This window comes from Camelus ferus, chromosome 15 (assembly GCF_009834535.1).
Source record: "Camelus ferus isolate YT-003-E chromosome 15, BCGSAC_Cfer_1.0, whole genome shotgun sequence".
Taxonomy (NCBI): Eukaryota; Metazoa; Chordata; class Mammalia; order Artiodactyla; family Camelidae; genus Camelus; species Camelus ferus.
The window spans coordinates 17,560,792-17,582,217 of NC_045710.1; the positions used below are offsets into that span (position 1 = coordinate 17,560,792).

General features: G+C 36.0%; 1 protein-coding gene and 1 long non-coding RNA gene across 15 annotated transcripts in view; one reads left to right on the forward strand and one right to left on the reverse strand.

The window, feature by feature from the left end:
• DTNB (dystrobrevin beta) overlaps positions 1 to 21,426 on the reverse strand; it is a 214,536-nt gene that overhangs the window by 167,205 nt on the left and 25,905 nt on the right. For all 14 annotated transcript variants that reach the window (XR_004326183.1, XR_004326184.1, XR_004326185.1 and 11 more), the window contains exons 2-4: positions 16,063 to 16,130; positions 6,365 to 6,445; positions 3,071 to 3,284 (exon numbers count right to left, since the gene is read on the reverse strand). Coding sequence is in view for 11 of the 14 variants with exons in the window: in XM_032497159.1 (XP_032353050.1) it covers positions 3,071 to 3,284; positions 6,365 to 6,445; positions 16,063 to 16,130 (363 nt within the window). In the remaining 3 variants the exon portion in view is untranslated. The remainder of the gene's footprint in view (positions 1 to 3,070; positions 3,285 to 6,364; positions 6,446 to 16,062; positions 16,131 to 21,426) is intronic.
• On the forward strand, positions 626 to 14,721 carry LOC116668915. The gene is made up of 3 exons (XR_004326186.1): positions 626 to 636; positions 4,537 to 4,539; positions 14,572 to 14,721. It is a non-coding gene; the product is annotated as an uncharacterized LOC116668915 (long non-coding RNA).

Consider the following 21,426-nt stretch of genomic DNA (forward strand, 5'->3'; position numbering starts at 1 on the left):
GGCCATTTAGCAAGAAAGGGAACCACAAGTTTATGATGTATTGCAAGGAGTTCAGGGGTGAACACTGTAGTCATCACCTTCATACAGAGTTTAATCATCCCCAGTGTGAGGCAATATGCAGTGAAGGTGAGAATTAAACTATCCTCTGCTCTAGAGGCACAAATCCTTGGTTTCCACTAAAAAGCGTAACACACATATATGGCCCAAATGCACATTTCTGGAGGTTCAGGTACATCTGTTTGGTGCTGAAAGAAAACTGGCTCTTTCCCCCTACCCAGACTTGAAAAAGGAAGCACTTAGTAGCTGCCAGCAGGCATTTTCTGAAGTCAGCTCTAAAGATGAAACTGATATAAGAGGAAGGCAAAGCCAAGACCACTATAAAGAAATGAAGCCAGGGTGCTGATGGAACCAAGATCCCAGACTGGCCTGCCTCTGGCTCCTCCGTTATGTGAGCCTACATTCCTCTCACTGTAAAAGTCCATCGGAGTAGGCTTTCTATTGCTTACAACTGAAGACACTGAACTAATGCAGAGGATGGAAACAGAAAGGAGGTTTATAAATCACAAATCTAAATCTAAGCCAGCTGAACTGAGGAAGAATAAGGAAGGTTTCCTATCCCTCATGCTGGGAATTTGAGTATCTGTTACTCAAAAAAAAAATTATATATAATGTTGGTTAAAGTATCACCTGCTGTACCCTCAGATCAGACCATGTAACTAGCAATACTGTAGCAGTGAGGATCTGATAGAGGAAAAAATGAGGCCATCAGAATGTTTTGGCTATTCCTTATAGCTTTCATTGAAGTCCTATACACAGATGTTTATAACAGTATTCTTTGTACTTTTCAATGTTTTTAATTGTCAAGTGTGAAATATTTCAAATCCTAAGTACTGAAAAAAAAATCCTAAGAAAATACACACTTCAGGGAGAAAGTCTTAGACCCTATTTGTTTCTGGTGGTTGTTTTAACGTCTTACAATCTATTAGAATAAACAGAAACAACCTGGCCAAAAATCTGACTATGAATTTGGAGGCAAAGGAATTCAATAATTAAGTAATTATTGCATCCAAATTTTAACTTTGAGAAATTATGAAATACAAAAGCCTGAAAAGATCAATTAAAATAACAGAAATTCTACACATCAAAGGGACTCGCCAGCCTAAGTAACAAAGTGGCCTATCCACGATGGGATTACTACTTTTTGAAGTATTTAACAACAAAATGCCCTGATTTTCAAAAAATAAAATTCTGATAACTAGATCCTTTATTTTTCCCAGGACGTGAAAGCCAATTTCAAATTTCTGGAGAGCTAACTAAATAAGCTCTTACCATAAAAAAAAATAATATAACCTAAAAAAACCCAAAAAATAAGCTCTTACCATAGAACGATTTCAAGGTTAGTAAAGATGCGATGATTTATTCTGATGCCCACGTTCAAGGTTTTAGGCAGCACATGACTTGAGAATTACCAAGCTCACCACTGCCATACTATAGTCCCCACTCTTCTTAACTCTTTCATCTCTTTTTGTTTTCCCTAGTTCTCTTTAGGGTGCCCTTCTACTGATCTGTCTTCACCTGATTTACTGTCCATTTCTTCCTTTCCTTTGTCTCTGAATGTGTCCCAGGACGCTTCTCACCCTCTCCTCTTTCATCTGGTCTTCCCATTCTCCCTCTGCTATCTCTTCACTCTCCCTTCTTCTCCCTTCTTTAGCCGTAGTACTTATTTGGTATGGAATCAAAATTTATAATCTCTGCCTTATTTTTAGGCTGTAAGACAATTTTTATTTCTGACTTTAAAAATATTGTTTCTTAGGGGAGAGGGGAGGGCTCAGTGGTACAGTGCATGCCTAGTGTGCATGAGGTCCTGGGTTCAATCCCCAGTACCTCCATTACAAAAATAAATAAATACACCTAATTACCTCCCCCCATAAAAATTTTTTTTAAAATTGTTTCTTAAATTAATTTGTGTTGTGTTGACCCTGAACTGACTTACTCAAGTGAGTCAGTGTCAGGATAAGGTACTGTTTACTGACCACAGAGTGACAGTTTTTACTGAGGTTTTGGGATCAGAAGAGTCATTCCTTGGATAGTATAAAATTAACCTCCTGGATTAATTTAAATTGCTAAAAAGTGGTATTAGAATTCTAGAACTTATGTCTCATGTACACTCTTGTTTTAAAAATTCAGATTTCTTTAAATAAATTTTACTAAATGGATGGAATATCTAATTTGATAACATCTTATAAAAGTGTTGTGAATTTAGTAAGTGCCTATGTTGTTACTTGGCCTTGGCACTTCTATGATTTTACCATTAATTCACAGAATCCTCTATATTATAAAGTATTAGCATTCTACAAATATATGAACTCATTTCGTACAGAGAGAAAAATGAAGCGGAGAGAATTAATCCATCCAAATCAGATGGTACAGTACAGCAAGGATCAGAAACCTGAACCCATGGTTCCCAGAATATAAGCATTAACCTCTGTGCTTCCATCATTTACCATTTATTTTCTGTTTTTTTAATCATACCCAACTTAATTCTCCATAAATACAAATATAGCAACTCATTTCTGTTTTAATTAGGGGTATGTTTAGTTTTCTTCTATCATTGTAAGGTTTAGAAGAAAAATGTTCTACATCGAAAAAAATTAAAATAGAACCCTAAAAATAAATAAAGAGAAAACAGGTTACTATAGTCCAGGGGCAATTGCTGTTACATAATAAAGAAAAGTTAGCTTTAAAAGTCAAACAGGAAGCCTCATAATCAAATGTACAACTCAGCTATATTTCACTGGAAGAGAACAGCTTGACTAAGGTAACTACAATTTTACCAAACAATGTGTCTCAAGTGTTGTGAATCTCCCTAATATTACACAGGTTAAAATGTGACATACCCCAGGACAGTAAGTCATTCTGGCATCTAACCAGTCTTCAGTAGTGACTTAACACTGATTCATTTCCTTTTTAACTGTGATTCTAAGTTGACAACCCTTGGCAAGGCAGTACAGAAGAGGGATGATTCGGAGATAAACATTCTTAAAATGGAGTAAGCAGGTGAGGTACTAGCCTGTCATATGCAGCAATCATGAAGTTGAGGAGGAGGCTGATGGACTGCTCCACGCTGATTTGGTGAGTAGAAGGAAGGCGCTTGTTCAGCTGGTAGTAGATGGATGAGATGACGGTCTCGAGGCGGGACACACTTATTTCAGTGGTATGGTCCAGTGTATTAAGGCCATTGTCTCGGAAGGCTTCAATCATGTTCCAGATATCAACAAGATGGACTAGAACACAAAGAAAATAAACTGTCGGCAATCTAAAAGTTTTAATCCAGCAGAAAGATAGAAGAACTTTACATTTATTTACATCTAATAAATAGTGAAAGATAGCAGAATATGTCCCCCTAAAATATGCCACTCTGGCATAAGGATTAGTTTGAGCTAAAGACACCTGCAAAACAGCAGATGCCAAGAAGAGCACTCTGATCTCCCCTTTTCTTCCCAAAAGCTGGAAATAAATGTCCCTTGTGAAAAATGTCCTCCCTATTCCAGGAGGAAAGAAATGTCCTCAACACCAGAGACAGTGAATTGAGGCTAAGAGAAATCTGCACAGACTTTGTTAAAATAACTCTTATCTTTAGTCTCTTGATATATTTTAGTTACTTTTCCATAATCGCTACTCTTTGTTCAGCTTAGTACACAAGCACCTGGGCCTGCTCACTTCTTTGAGTCTTCATTTTCCTATGTGAGCTCCCATGTACATGTAAAATCTGTATGCTTTTCTCCTGTTAATCTGTCTTACGCCAATTTAATTCCCAGGCCCAGCTGGAGACCCTGAGAGGGCAGAGGTAAAATTTTGCCTCCCCTACAACAGTGTCAAAAACACACAATGCAAAATGTAACAGAACCTCAAAGAGACAAATTCTCAAACTTTGTGGGAGACAGTAACACACCTCTCTTAGCAAGTGACAGAGCAAACATACAAAAAAATAAGTATAGTCATAGACAATTAAACTCCGTGACTAACAAAGCATAATGGACACTATATGAAGTCTTGCCCCTAATGATTAGAAAACACGCTTTACTGTGACGAGCACAAAGAACAAGTACAAAAATTGACCTTATCCCAAGTCATAAAGGTAATCTCAACAAATCTCTAAGGATTGAAATCATACAAACCATGCTCTCTGATCAAAATGAAATTAAATCAGAAATCATTATCAAAATGAAAGCTTTTTATAGGATCATCAGATCCTAACCAACATAAATATGCAGTAATTATTAGTACAAGTAACGGAAATAAAGAAAGGTAACTGTCATTATTCAGAAATGACAAAATTATACACATTGAAAATTCACAGATTCTACACATATCGTCACTAAAATTAACATTTGGGTATTTGATTGACTGCTAGATACGAGACAAGATATGAAAGTCCCTGTATTTCTTTATATCAGTAACAGATAATAAAATTTTAAAACACAATTTATACTAGCATCATAAATCATCAAAGATTTAGGAATACATCCAATAAAGGATGTACATCTCTACCGAAAAAATTTATAAATATAATCAGCAGAAATTAGAGAACTAAATAAACAGAGGGATATACCATGTTCATGGGATGAAATCTCAATATTGGAAATATGTTCATTCTTCCCAACTTGATCTACAGATTCAGTGTAGTTCCAACAAAATCCCGCAGGGGAATACATTAAAAGGGTAAATTTTACTACATATAAATTACACTTTAAAAAAGAAATGAAGAAGGAAAAATATCTCAGCATGGTTCTTCGTTTAATTTTATTTGTTTTTAGCACAAATTATAAGCAGATTCTAAAAGCTGTATGGAAATAAAAGTAAAAAAGCCAAGAATGTCCCAGATAATCTTAAAAAGAAAAACAGAACAAAGCAGGAAGACGTGATCTACCTGATAACAAGAACTTATTATAAAGCGATAACAGTGATTATTGGTATAAGGATAGATAAACAGATCAATGGAACAACGAGTCCAAAAGCAGATCTTACATATGGACACAGCTATGAACATTCTTGTACATTTCTCCTAATGAATATGAGGAAAAGATGTTTTTAGCAACAAAGAAAAAGAATGATCTTTTCAATAAACAGTATAGGGACAATAACATACATACAGAAAAAATTGAAATTTGACTCCTACTCATACTCTCTACACCCATAAAAAAATTTCAGGTGAATTGAGGAAACACATGTAACAAAATAAAACTTCGAGAACAATGCCTCTTTTACTTTATAGCCTGGCTCAACCCATTATTCTATGTTCCAAGAATAATTACAGGAAGAATTATAAAAATGGTAGTTGCTCTAGGACAGCGGTTTTCAAATTTTTTTACCACAACCCACAGAAATATATTTAAATCAACACACACACACACTTCTAGATGTATAAAAAACACGTTTCACAAAATACCTTACCACATTAAGCTACATTCTTTTTTCTTTTTTTTTCCTTTTCTCTATTATATGCTTTACATTCGGTTACAGCCTACCAAAAGGATTTCAGGAAACATTAATGGGTCACAGCCCGTAATCTGAAAAACACTGCTTTGGAAAACCAGAGAAGAAACATGACTTCAGTCTAACTGAAGTAAACTCTTCAGGAGAATTTTAACCTAGGATTTTTGAGTAGGACTTAATGTAGTGTAGAAGTATTTAGATCAGAAGTGACTTGCCCAAGGTCACGTGTTTATAATAAATGGTAAAACTGAGGTTTTCCCATTCCAAGGCAAGTGTCCTTTGACATTACACAAAACAGTTTTTCATTAAAATACATACATGCCCGTAAATGAAAAAGTACAATAATTCAGTCTAAGTTAGTTCATCTGCACACAAATTAAGAGAGATTTTATATGCGTGTGTCTATACAAACACATATATACATATATTTTATTTACTTATTTTATATGTAGCAACTGTGGAAGCAATTGCTTATAGAAAAGGCTGATGTGTTATATTAACTTTAATAAAGTTAATTTTTTATACCTTTATCAAAATATTAGTTTTTCTTTTCCTCTAGAAGCTGATAAGTTGTATTAATTTTGTATAAAACTTTTAATTAAAAACGGTGACAAGGAGAAATCAATTCTCCCATTGAGAGAATACTATACCAGTCTCAAAACTAGTTACATTATTGAGTTTCTTAAATATTTTGAGGGACACCCAGAATAAAACAAGTTCTCTCCATTTCAAAGCTTATATTCTGATAAATACTTAAGACAAAAATAATTAAATTAACATTATAAGATGACTAAAAGATATTAAAATCTTTTACACCATCAAGGGCTTTATTCATCTATCACAGAAATGAGTAGAAATAATGACTTACGGTTGCATCGTTTTTGTACAAATCGTAATTTGCAAGCTGTTCTGTATGTTGATAGTCGTATGACATCAAAATTCTGAGCACCTGAAAAAGGACAAGTAAAAAATCATCATCTAGATCTACCATTTAATTTCTACGTGCTGGCAAAGTGCTTCTACTCCACTGTGTTGGCACAGTCATGCCAATAGACAGCATGTCAACCAGGCCTTCTTTGGATGCAACACAAAGAGGGGAGGAAGGGTTAAGAAACACTTTCTGTGTGCCTTCTCCATGCCAAGCACTCTGCCAGTAGTTTTCCCTACATCATCCTGGCTGCCAGCCTAAGAAAACTCTGAGAGGAGGACCGCTCATGACTTGAATGAAGGAACTGTATACTCAGCAAAGTGAAGCAAACTGGTATAGTAGGAAAGACCCTAGCCTAGAGTTAGGAAAGCTAAATTCCAGCCCTAGTTTGCCCACCAACCTGCCAAGATTGCGGCCACATTATGTATCTCTTCTCAGCCTCAGTGTCCTCATCTGTAAAATGAGGGAACTGGACCAGCTGATCCCTAAGGTCCCCTTCTGGTGTGTGGTAGCCTGTATTTTTCAAAAAAATGGCCACAGTAGTATTTCCAGACCGGTACTCTATGTGCGTCTAGTACACTGCCCCTCCCCATCAAGAACTAAAGAACATGCCCCCCACTTGCATCTGAGGCTGTTCTGACTGTCTCGGTGAACAGAGTGTGGCAGACGCGACACTGCGCAACTCCTGAAGACAGGTGATGAAAGGTGGGGCAGGCTGCCCCTGCTCTCACTCTGAGGATGCTTGCCCTTGGAGCCCAGGGACCATTGTTGGGAAGAAGTCCAGACTAGCTGATGTGGAGAGACCACACAGAGATGCTGACAGTGCGGAGGAACTGAGTCTATCAGCCGAAGTCATCAGCAACCGTCACACTTGTCAGTAAGCAAGGCCTCTAGTGATCCAGCCCTGAGACTTCGAGTCTTGCAACCGAGACCTCGGATATTATGCAGCAAAGACATCGGCACTGGATGTTGTTCTAATTTTAGACCCCAAACATTCATAAACAAAAAAAATGACTCTTTGGGGATAAGTGATATATAACCACAGTAACTATAACAAAGCCTAAATTACATGAGTCTACAAATCAAACTTTGTTTTCATGTCAAAATTTGCTATAAAATTCTCCTTGAATTTTAAGGTCACTTCAGGGAACTTTGTCCTCCAATGTGAGTTTTTCACTTCATCTATGCTGCCTTTGCAAGATCTAGCAGCAACTTTGACTCAATAAACGGAAAGTGAACTAGCATGAATTATCTTCTACCAATATTTATAGTCATCTCTCATTTCTGCTCATTTCACAAAATTTTTTTAAAAAGGAAGGATTTTTCCAGGTTTTTGGTGAAAGTAATATTTATTGACCAAAAAGTGAAGCAAAGCTTTCTCTTACTCTCACTTCAACCTTTACCTTGATGTCACGATTAAAATTATTTCCTCCATCATCCAGTTCTCACAAAGCTTCTATCCTTTTATATATATATATATATAGCCCTATTTTTTTAATATAAGAAGCTTTTTTGAAATATAATTCACATGTAATTCACCCATTCAAAGTATTCAATTTAATGGTCTTTACAGAATTGTATAACCATCACCACAACTGATTTTAGAACATTTTCATTATCCCAAAAGGAAACCACTTCCCTTTATGAGTCACTTTGCCCATTTTTTAATTGGGCTTTTATCTCTTCATTATTGAGTTGTAAGAATTCTTTGTATGTTGTAGATACAGTCCCTTATGAGATATATGATTTGCAAATTTTTTCACTCATTCTGTGGGTAGTCATTTCAATTTCTTGGTTGTTTGCATGAAAGCACAAAAGTTTTTAATTTTGTTCCAATATATCTACTTGTTCTTTTGTCACTTGTGCTTTTGGTGTCATACCCAAGAAGGGTTGCCTAACATAAGTTCATGAAGATTTATACTTATGTTTTCCTCTAAGAGTTTTATAGTTTTAGCTCTTACATTTAGGTCTATGATATACTTTTAGTTAATTTATTATGTGGTGTGAGGCAGGGGCTCAAATTCATTCTTTCACATATGGATATTCACTTGTTTCAGCACCATTTCTTCAAAAGACAATGCTTTCTTCATTAAATGGTCTTGGCGTCCTTGTGAAAAATCAAGTGAACAAAGATGTATGGGTTTAATTCTGAACTTTCAATTCTATCCCATTGATTCTATGTCTGTCTTTATGCCCGTACCACTTAATCTGGATTACTGTAGCTTTGTAGTTCTCAAATTCGGAAATGTGAGTCTTCCAACTTTGTTCTTCTCTTTTGAGATTGTTTTGGCTATCTTGGGTCCTGTGAATTTCCATATGAATTTTAGAATCAGCTCATCCATTTCTGTAAAGAAGCCGTCTTCTATGGGGATTGCACTGAGTCTGTGGATCAATTTAGGGAACACTGCCATCTTAATGATAAATTTTTCTGGTATCTTACAGGATATCTTTCCATTTATTTAGGTCTTCCTTAATTTCTTCCAACAATGTTTTACAGTTTTCAGAGTATAAGTGTTATACTTCTTCTATTAAATTTATTCAGTATGATTTTCTTTTACTCATTTATTTCTTAATATATTACTGTCTCAGCCTAAATATTTTAAATTCGAATCATTAAATATTAATTATTCAAAAATTAAACCAAACCAATGGTTTTAAAAAAGAATGCTGACAAATGTTCAAGGGCACTTAATAAGTAACCTGTTATTAAACTACTGCAGGTAATTTTAATGTCTAAATATTTATTTTTATGAAATATTTTTATGAGAAACACTGAGAAAACTAATATGAACAGCTAGGAAAGGAAAGTTCCAACCCCAGCTGACCAAACAGATAGACTACTAATCTGATTGACAAGACTGCAAGGCATTTATTAGGCCATGTTTGCTAGTGAAGAAGTAAAAGTGCAGGAAAAAGTCAGTGCACCTGTTGTAACTCACTCTCTTCAGACTTTTTCTCCAGTGCAGTTAGAGTCAGATTTGGGTACTGCAAAAGATGAAACAGAGCCGATATCACCCAAGTCCAAAGCTAGCTAGTTTAGGGAAGCAGGAAACTCCATATGCTTCAGCCCAGTTTGCCAGAAATCTCTACACTGAAGTATCAGGAACTAGTAAGAATCAAGTTATCACTCTGCTTTCCTCTGCAACTGATGCTTATGAAAACACATCACTCTAAACCCAATGGGGAAGAGGTAGAGATAACAGTGGGATGGTATAGGATTCAGAAATTCTAGGAAGTCCTGGCCATAATACCATTTTTTAAAATCTAGTAGCAGTCCAAATCCAAAAATAATTCCTAGAAGTTAAGATATAATCAATAACCTTAGAACTTTATTAAAATCTTATTGTAGCAACATTCAACCAATCAGGTACTCAAACTTCCCATAGGTTCTCCTCCTTCTGGAGCAGTCACCTTTACTGATTTCCAAAAGGAGAGTCCTCATACACTGCCTAAGTGTAGCCTTCAATTTTTTAATACTTCCCCTACATAAGTATCATATTGATTTCCTGATCAGAAAATATGGTAGTTTGGCACATACAAAATAGAAAAGCTCCCAGCAAAAAAACTGAAATGATCAGATTATCCCTTTGGGAATTCTGGACTTAAAAATAATTACTTTTCATTATCATTCATTTCAAGAGTATTTCATTATAAGAAATACAGTAAAATGTCATTTTAATTCTAATGTCAGACAATGTTTCAAGCTCATCAAAAATGGTACAGAGTCCTAACTAAATATCCAAGCAGAACACTGGCTCCAGTTAGAAAGCCCAGTGAAATTCCTGAACAGACAGGGGACAATATGGAGACACTGGGTACCCAAGAGGTACAGGAGAAAGACAGGGAAATGATAAGAAAGGATTAACCCTTCTTTGTACATTATGGCTCTCCTTATTCATGAAACTAGGATATGAATGTTCTATAGTATAACCAAATCCCAAGAAAAGAGAAGAGTCAAATGTAAGAGTTTTATTGTTATCTGTTTGTATCAGAAGCTTGTATCAAAATCTCCAGGGGAAGAATCCGCAATCCTCATTCTTAACAAATGTCCCTAGAGAGTCATATAAAGCAGCTAGTTTTGGAAAACACAAGACTACCCAACACAACTTAAAGGTTTGGCTCATGCACCTCTCAAATTTTACCGCACACCCAACTCCAATCAGTCTGGACTGCATACAATTACCCAAACATGACACGCCCTCCCACCTCTGGGCCTTTGTGATAGTGCCCCAGCCCTCCCCTCACCACATCATTGGGCTGACTCAGCCGAGACACTTCCTCCCAGATCCCTTCCTTGACCTCCCATGCTTCCCCTACCATGGCTCCCACTGCCCTATCATTCCTTGTTTCCATTTCCTGGAAACTAAGCTCCATGAAGGCAAAGACCCACTTACTGTTGTATTATTCATTAATATATGCCCCAAAGTAGGACATAATAAAACTAGCAACTAAGTATTTATTAGAATAAATAACTGAAAATTAGGAAGTTCTCAGTTGCCTGGTATAAAAGACTCTGATCTCCTTTTTCCTAAAAATATAAAGAGTAAATAAATACAAAAGGTTAGACAAACTATACAACTGTGGACACTAGCAAGGAAAAGCTAATGGGGAAGGTGATAAAAACAGTGGGGAAGCCAGCTCTGTTTCCTGGGTAAACATGCTGATGCTTTTAGCCTTCTTCAGGTAGGGCAGAGGATTCCAAACCATGTTCTAGGAAGCCACAGGATTTGGTGGAGGTGTTCAGCAGACCAATGGGAGGTATAACAAAGAAAATATACTTTGTTGAAAAAGGAATCTAACTGGGGAAATGAGGAGAAGGGAAGGAGAAAGGGGAGAAAGGAGAGAAAGGGGAGAAAAGATTATAAATCTAATAAATGTAAATAGAGTAACATTTCTGAATTGTCTGAAAATTTTTACAAGCACTTCTAATGAGGAAAAAAATTTTTTTCAAAAAAAATTAGTCTGAATAAGCAACAAAAATGAACATGAATGACTTCCTCATTTTTTTCTTGGTGGTACAATTAAAAACCCTAGGGACCAGAGGTGAAGCCAGAGGTCCCAGCAGAGAGGAAGGTACAACCACTGAAGGGTGACTCCTTCAGCGGATGAAGTAGGAAAAAAAGTTTAAAAATTCCACAAAAGGAAATGGTAGAGACACATGCCTAGCGCCACCAAAATTTAGATTTAAATTTTTTTAAATAATGGCAAGCAAAGAAAGTGATAACCAAATAGGTTGGATAAAACAAAAATTGATTATACAAAATAAAGTCTAATATGGAGTTCAAAACATAATACAAAAGACAGCATATATTTCATAAAAGAGGTACTCTAAAATATTCTAATATTCCTGTATTACTTTGAACAAAGTTATATTTATTGATAGGATCTGGACTTCATTTTAATTGATATTAAAATTTCTGGGGTAACCACAAAAAGAATAGAAAAAGAACATAATATAACTCACAACTAAGTAGAGGGGAAAAGTAGAATAAATGGAAGGAAGCTCAACTCATCTGAAAGAAGTCAAGGAAGGAGGAAAAACAGAGAAAGGACAAAATTGAAGTACAAAATAAAACGTAAGAAATAAAATATATCAGTATTCATAAAAAAAGTTAAACAGAATAAATCCTTCAGTGAAAAAGCCAAAACTGTCACAATGGTCAGTTTTGTTTTGTTTTCTAAATAAACTAACTTATGCTGTTTATAGGAGATATACATAAAACATAAGGATACAGAAAAATTTTTTAAAGAATGAACAGATATACTGTACTAGGTGTGTAACTAAAAGAAAGCTGGTATAGTTATATTAATATAACACAAAAACAGACTCACAGTGGGAAGGGTAACAGCTCAGTGGCAGAGCACATGCTTAGCATGCATGAGGTCCTGGGTTCAATCCCCAGAATCTTTATTAAAATAAATACATACATACAGTATTTTTTTTAAACTAGACTTCACAGCAGAAAAAAAAAAAAGCATTACTAGAAAAACAGGTACCCATATAATGACAACAGATCCAACTTCCTAGGAAGGCATAACATTTTAATATATATACACTAAGAACAAAAGCTTCAAAACACTGACAAAACTATAGGGGGAAAATTTCAAATCCACCATCAAAGCAGAGATTTTTAACATCTTTTAATAATTAAGATCAACCAGTCAAATCAGTAAGAACAAAAAAGATTTTAATAAAACATATAACAAGCTTGACTGAGATAATAATGCAGAGAACATACACATTATTTTCAAGCATTCGTGGAATATTTAGAAAAACATATAATGGAGAGGACCAATAAAGCCAAAAGTTCCTTGAGAAATACAATAAAAGTGACATTTTGGGGAAGGAAAAATAAAACCAGAACCTCTGAGCACAAAGGCCTGGTGTCAAATATTTTATAGACTCATCTAGACAGCTTTTACTTTAGCACCAGAGTTGAGAAATTATCACCTTTCATTTTTCTTAGTAATTTTATATTATGTAAAAATTATAAACTATCAAATTTTTCTATGTAATTTATTCTCCTCTTCCTTTAATAAATATTTATTGAGTTGCTGGAGCTACCATGATAAATACATGTGATTCTTACTCTTGTGATGCTTAGAGTCTAGAAGATAAAATACTAAGCAAAGAAAGAATGAACCAATTCCATCACTAATGATGTGTCAGTGTAGGTCCATCAATTGTAAGAGATGTTCCACTCTGGCGGGCGGGGGTTGATGGTGAGGGAGGCTATGCATATGTCAGGGCAGGGGGTAAATACGAGACAGCTCTTAATTTTGCTATGAACTTAAAACTGCTCTAAAAAAAATAAAGTCTTAAAAAAAAAAGATATACATGTAGTTACCTACCTAAGTAGAAGTCTATAAACTAACCATTAAGATTAATAAAAGAGTGAAGAAAGATCATTTGGTTCAAAACTGACATACTACAATCAACCCAACACCCAGATGACAGGGCCAAGTAATAAGGCTGGCAAAAGGTGACTTTTGCATTCTTACAAGGTAATTATGCTGGAGACTTGGGGTGATGTTGACAATGAGATTGGGGCTTCCAACAGCACTGTACCACTGGTACCAGTGCAATTCTTTCTGTGAAGAAATGGAGTAGACTCAGGGAGCCACCTCCACCAAACATCATATCCTTGAGTTTGTTACAGAGAATGGTAACTTATACAAGGTTTATGTGTCAGTGATAGCATTCACTAAAGAGTAAACTCAATTCTTTGCAGAATACCCAATTTCTACTTCAAATACCTACCCTACCACGCTCTCTCATATGCCCATGTAAGTGTACCTACCCTCTGTAATTCTTAGTATCAAGAATTACAGTTTATTTGGTTTCTGTTTTTGTCAGTTTCCCCTTAAAATGTAAGCTGTGGGAGAGAAGTCAGGGACTGTGTTTTGTTCTCCCCTATAACCCCAGCACCTAGAATGGTGCCTGGAACATAACAGATTCTCAGTAAATGTGTTAAAAACTAAATGAAAAGATGACCCCTATGCTGAGTCTTGAAGGGTAGGCAGGAGCAACAAGCCAGATGAAGGCGGAGGCAACCCCATACACAACAGCACAGAGAGAGGAAAACCACCATCTCTCTGGGGGAAAGCCAGGCCAGGACTGCTGGAAACAACACAGATGGTGAGTGATGGAAATCAGAAACTTGTGAGCCAAGGAAGAGTCCAAAATGGCCTCATTGGGCAACTCAGGAGCTCGGGCTTCTTCAGGACAGTGATGAGGAGCAACAGAAGGGATTTAAGGAGGAAGTAACCTAAGGTTTATATAGTTCAGTCTGGTAGCATCAGAGATCACCGACTTGAGCGTCAAGACTGAAGGAAGGGATCAGAAACTGACTGCTTCCGTTTAGAAAAGTAAAAATGATTAAAATATATATATATATTAACTATAAACACAGCTAACCACATTAAATAACTACGGTTCTGGGTCAAGCATGGCGTGAAGTGCTTTAGTCCCATTATCTCATTTAATCTTCACAATAATTCTATGCAGTAGGTCCTATTTTATGGATGAGGAAATTGTAAGCCAGTAAGTGAGGGAGCCAAGATGCAAATCCAGGCAGTCTGACTACAGAGCCTGGATTCAAAGCCATTATAATTTGAGGGACAGACCGATTCAAGACTCACGAGAGCTGCAGATACTATTATACATAAAGTGGATAAACAACAAGTTTATATTGTATAGCACAGGGAACTATATTCAATGTCTTGTAGTAACCTATACTGAAAACGAATATGAAAACAAATATATGTATGTACATGTATTACTGAACTATTATGCTATACACCAGAAATTGACATTATAAATTGACTATACTTCAATAAAAAAATAATAATAATAAATAAATAAAACTAAAAAAAAAAAAAAGACTCACAGGGGAAAACTCAGCTGCGCTTTGTAATTTCTTTGGTGGAGGAGGGTGAGGTGGAGAGAAGTGATTCCAAGGTGCCCAGCTTAGATGACTAGCAATGAGAGACTCAGAACTAGGAAAGTCGTTAAAGATCACCCAGATCAACTGCCTAAGCCAAAAATTTCTTTTTCTGCCATCTTTAACAGACAATTATCTAGGCCCTGCCTGACAGGACAACACAGATCTGAGTTGAGTCAAACTCTGCTTCCCCATTACTAAGACTCTAACAATTTAGAAAATCTTGATAGTTGAAAGGGTCTGACCTGCTGATTTTCACTCCATGATATGCAGAATTCTAGAATTCTGCAGCTACCTCGGGGGTATCTCAAGCTGACTCCCACCTCCCTCCTCTGGCTTCACCAAGCAGCACCAATTTTACAACACTCATGTTGAAGGTCCTTGTAAGCTCTCATTGGGGAAAAAAAAAAAAAAGCACAATGCTCTTAAAAGGCTTCACAATCACTGGCACAGACCAATAACCCCATTTCATGGTTAATGAATTTGAGGTCCGCCAAGCGTCAGTGCATTGGTCAAGGCCATGCAGTCATGGTCACATCGACAAGTAATTGCAGACCAAACCAACCCTCCGAACACTGGGAACTACCCTATTCCTCCCAGCCATCTTTTTTTTTTTGCTTGAATTTTATGTAACAACTATATAAGAATATGTAAGAATATAGGAATACATAAGAATAGATAAGAAATATATAAGAAGTTTTAACAGATTTTAAAGTGTATACAGTAAAGTAATATACCAAAGTACACATTCATGCTTTTAATTTTTCCTACAGCTGTAAGTGCTGTGCTAACACTTAGTCATCTCTACCTTAGAACCTTTATCTAGTGGGAGGTAATTTATATAATGCATTAATTATTTATCACCACCTGCAAGCTCACGGTAACAATGGAGTTACAGCAAGAGGTTTAAATTGACAGGCAAGCCTTAAACCCACAGATGATCTAGGTTAACATTTCTGCTTTATTATTTATGATCTTGCTTAAGAAAGAAGTTCAAGTCAATTCAGTTAAAATACGTGCTCTGTCTTGGGGGTTCTCCAACTCCACGATTCTTTAACCCCCATTCTTCCCTTTCTAAAGCTTGTAACATAAAACTTCTAATTTTTTAAAGCTATGACTTGATAAGGGAGAGGGAAAAAAAAATGCCATTCCCACACATACAAATAAGGATTTCTAGAAGCACTCGAGACTCACGCATTTCTATGAACAGCTGCCTCTTCTCTGCCATGGTCTTCCGCTTGTTCCCACTTTCCTCAATCATCCTAGAGACAAAAAAGGATACAATAAACCACTATATAATTTGACAATTCAACCAAGTGCTTATCATGCTATTGTGAAGAAGAAATTAAGTTGTATAAGCACACATTAAGAGGGTAGCAGTAAAAATAAAGTGGAAGCCCAATATAGAAAAAGATAAACTGTGGTCCCTCTATCTGATAGCCTTGAAATATCAGAGTCAATACTTAAATGAGCTCGTACACTTGCTTCCTTTGCTGAAAATAATGTCTTATTGCTAACTTTATTTTCTCTGCAGAGTCCTAGATTAGCTGAGACACAGTTTCCCATATACCTACTGTTTTACATAGATAAACATGTCACTAAATATAAATTTAAAATAATTATAATGAAGAGCTACAAAAACACATAAGGATAATTAGCTTATATGTAAAATATAAATAAAATCTTTTATTTTTATATTACACAGTATTAAACAAAAAAGTATTCATCCACAAACTCAAACAACTCCTAAACATAATTATTTTGTCCCATGATTTAGGCTATGCCAGTCATTTTGTTTCTATGCATTATCTCATTTAATCGTCCCAACAACCCTGGGTGCTGGTATTTATTATTTTATTATTTTTATTATTATTATTCCCATTTTACAGACTGGGAAACAGATGCCGAGGAAAGAACACTAACTTGCTCAAGGACATACAACTCAGAAGCAACAGAGTGGAATCCCAACCCATTCATTAAACTTCTTTCATAATTGTTGCTTCTACATGCATATTTTCAAATCTCTATGCCTAAAAAGCTGGAATACAAATAGCCCATTGCATGGACCCTACTGATGCAAAATTCATGGCAATTTCAGCCAAACTTTGCCTTACTTTGTGAAGAAAAATATCTAGACAATAGCATAAGCTAAATGATTTCCCTAAGCAGATTAAACTGCTATAATCATGGAGTGATTTATCTAACATATTCTCAAATATGTTAGAATCACAAATTAAGTGATGACTACACAAATTACATATCCATTAAAGCAAACTGCCTGCCAGAAGTTTATAGATAGATATATCCTAAAGAAAATTTAGAATGTAAATATATATCTTAACATTCTGCAATTAATATTTTTATCACTAAGACTGACCCTTAGATCATTTTGAAATGTTATCAAATAGGCTTTAACATACATAATGGTTTCTTTTTTCTTTTTTTAATTAATAGACTTAATTTTTTAGAACAGTTTCAGGTTCACAGCAGAATTGAGCAGAAAATACAGAGTAGGCACAAAGCCTTCCTCACCCACACATATATACTCCCCTACCCTCAACATCCCTCATCAGTGTGGCATATTTGGTACAATCGATGAACCAACATGGACACATTATTATCAACCAAAGTCCACAGTTTACATTAGGGCCCACTCTTGATGTTGTACATTCTATGAGTTTTGACAAAAGCATAATGACATGTAGCCACCACTATAGTATCATACAGAATAATTTCATTGCACTAAAACTCCTTTGTGCTCCACATGATTTTTTTTTAACAATCTGCCCCCAAGAGGAAAAAGTTTTAAACAGAAAGAAAATAAGACAAAGAAAAAGCAGCCAGAAACAGCACAAATCTACTGAAATCTAGGTCCTAGAGAAAAAACAGGAGCTGCTATCTGCAGTTACAAAGAAAAGAAAATATTCAAAAGTCTGCTCCCTCCCCCTAGTCTTGGTCTCTCACTAGATTAATGCAAAATTTAAATGCAAAACACAGATTACAACAAGAGAATCACAATGTCCTTTATAATATATATCATTTATTATATCCTTTTTCTACTTTCATTATTTTTTTCTTAGGTTTTTTTTTGGGGGGGGGGGTATTTGGTTTATTTATTTATTTTTACAGGTCATACTGGGGATTGAATCCTGGACCTTGTGCATGTCAACCGTGTGCTCTACCACTTGAACTATACCTTACCCCCTTACTTTTGCTATTTCTTTACATCATTTTTTTTCTGAAAGTAAGATCTAAGAATTCCTGGAGATCCCTAAGTTCTTCACGGTAGTTTTCTAAATTTTGTCTTTATTTCCAGATTAATCTTGAAAAAAATTACTATAAACATATTGTGGATCATCTGGATGACCACCAAGCTACAAGGACTGCCAAAGCCACTTCAAAGCCACTTCAAAGCCCACATCTGCATGTGTGATTACTGTGACATTGGAAGCAAGAGATCACCTAAAGCAAACTAGAGAAACTAGAGTTCCCTGGACCAGATCTGGCCTGCCACCTGTTTTTGCAAACACAGACTTACTGGAACACAGCCACACCTATCATTTACATATTGTCTGTGGATGCTTTCATGCTACAATGGCAGAGCTGAGCAGCTGCAACAGAGAGCATCTGGCATGCAAAGTCTAAAACAATCAACATCTGGTCCTTTTAAGAAAAAATAAGTCAACCCAACCTAAAGCAATAGTAATCAATATTGCATTACTACCCATGCCTGGCTGCAGTTAGGTTATTCCACTGTCAAAATGACAATTATCCCACATCCCACCAGGGTTTGAGTTTCAGTTCCATTACCAGAAGTTTACCCTGGACAATTGGCTTTAATCACTCTAAGATTCATTCCTCATTGCTGAAATGGCATAAGAATCATATATGCTTCGCTACCCTTCATTTAACAAATACTTACTGAGGAGTTCTTATGTGACAGGCACTCCTAGATGTACTGGAAACATTGCAGTGAATAAAAGAGACAGTCACCACCTTCATGTAGCTTATGAGAGGATTAAAAACAGTAATTCATTTAGACAGTGCCTGACCTTAGGTAAGCACAGGACAAATGGTGGCTGCTATTCCTATTATAATTATTATTATCACTACTACTGTTTTCTTCTCTCTAGCTTACTTTATTGCAAGAATACAGTATATAATACCTATAACATACAAAATAAGTGTTAGTTGACTTATCGATAAGACTTCTGGTCAACAGAAGGGTTTAGTAGTAAAGTTTTGGGGGAGTCAAAAGTTATACGAAGATTTTCAACTGTGCACAGTGTCTGCATCCCTAACCCCCATATCGTTCAAGTGTCAACCGCACTTAAAAGAATTGTACAATGTTTAAATGTATTTCCTTGGAGGTAATGGAGAAGCAGACACTCTCACAGACTGTTAATGAATGTCAACTGACAAGCATTTTAAAGGGCAATTTGGCAATATTTACCAAAAGTTTAAATGTATACTACCTTTGGCCCAGTAAATACGTGGGTTTTTTTTTACACTTCCTACAAATATTTATTTTTTAAATATATTTTATTGAACAGTCATTTTACAATGTTGTGTCAGTTTCTAGTGTACAGCACAATACTTCAGTCACATAGCAACATACATACTATTTATTTGTTAAAAAAGGGAAAGAGAAAGAAGACTTTAAAAAATGGAAAGATATTCCATGCTCTTGGATTGCAAGAATCAATATTGTTAAAATGGTCACACTGCCCAAGGCAATCTACAGATTTAATGCAATCCCTATCAAATTACCCAGGACATATTTCACAGGAACTAGAACAAATCATGACAAAATTTATATGGAACCATCAAAGACCTAGAATTGCCAAAGCATTACTGAAGAAACAGAAAGAGGCTGGAGGAATAACTCTCCCAGACTTCAGACAATACTATAGAGCTACAGTCATCAAGACAGCATGGTATTGGTACCAAAACAGACATATAGACCAATGGAACAGAATAGAGAGCCCAGAAATGAACCCACAAACTTTTGGTCAACTAATCTTCGACAAAGGAGGCAAGAATATACAATGGAATAAAGACAGGCTCTTCAGCAAATGGTGTTGGGAAAACTGGACAGCAGCATGTAAAACAATGAAGCTAGAACACTCCCTTACACCATATACAAAAATCAACTCAAAATGGATCAAAGACTTAAACATAAGACAAGATACAATAAACCTCCTAGAGTAAAACATAGGCAAAACATTATCTGACATACATTTCAAAGATTTTCTCCTAGAAGAAATAAAAGCAAGAATAAACAAATGGGACCTAATGAACTTACAAGCTTCTGCACAGCAAAGGAAACCAGAAGTAAAACAAGAAGACAACCTACGGAATGGGAGAAAATTTTTGCAAATGAAACCGACAAAGGCTTGATCTCCAGAATATATAAGCAGCTCATACGACTCAATAAGAAAAAAATAAACAACCCAATCCAAAAATGGGCAGAAGACCTAAACAAGCAATTCTCCAAGGAAGACATACAAATGATCAAAAGGCACATGAAAAAATGCTCAATATCACTAATTATCAGAGAAATGCAAATCAAAACTACAATGAGGTATCACCTCACACCAGTCAGAATGGCTGTCATTCAAAAATCCACAAATGACAAATGCTGGAGAGGCTGTGGAGAAAGGGGAACCCTCCTACACTGCTGGTGGGAATGCAGTTTGGTGCAGCCACTATGGAAAACAGTGTGGAGATTCCTCAAAAGACTAGGAATAGGCTTACCGTATGACCCAGGAACCCCACTCCTGGGCTTGTATCCAGAAGGAACCCTACTTCAGGATGACTCCTGCACCCCAATGTTCATAGCAGCACTATTTACAATAGCCAAAACATGGAAACAGCCTAAATGTCCATCAACAGGTGACTGGATAAAGAAGATGTGGTATATTTATACAATGGAATACTACTCAGCCATAAAAACCGACAACATAATGCCATTTGCAGCAACATGGATGCTCCTGGAGAACGTCATTCTAAGTGAAGTAAGCCAGAAAGAGAAAGAAAAATACCATATGAGATCGCTCATATGTGGAATCTAAAAAACAAAAACAAAAACAAACAAACAAACAAAAACAAAGCGTAAATACAGGACAGAAATAGACTCATAGAGAATACAGACTTGTGGTTGCCAGGGGGGTGGAGGGTGGGAAGGGATAGACTGGGATTTCAAAATTGTAGAATAGATAAACAAGGTTACACTGTATAGCACAGGGAAATATACACAAAATGTTATGATAACTCACAGAGAAAAAAATGTGACAATGAGTGTGTATATGTCCATGAATGACTGAAAAATTGTGCTGAACACTGGAATTTGACACAACATTGTAAAGTGATTATAAATCAATAAAAAATGTTTAAAAAAAAAGGGAAAGAGAAAGGAAGGAGGGAGGGGAAAGAAGAAGGGGAAGGGGTAAGTTGGAGAGGGGGAAGAAGAAGGAAGTAGAGGTGAGTGGTGGAGAGGGAAAAGAAAAGAAGGAGAGATCCAATATGAAACTGCTTAAATAACATGGTACAGCCATA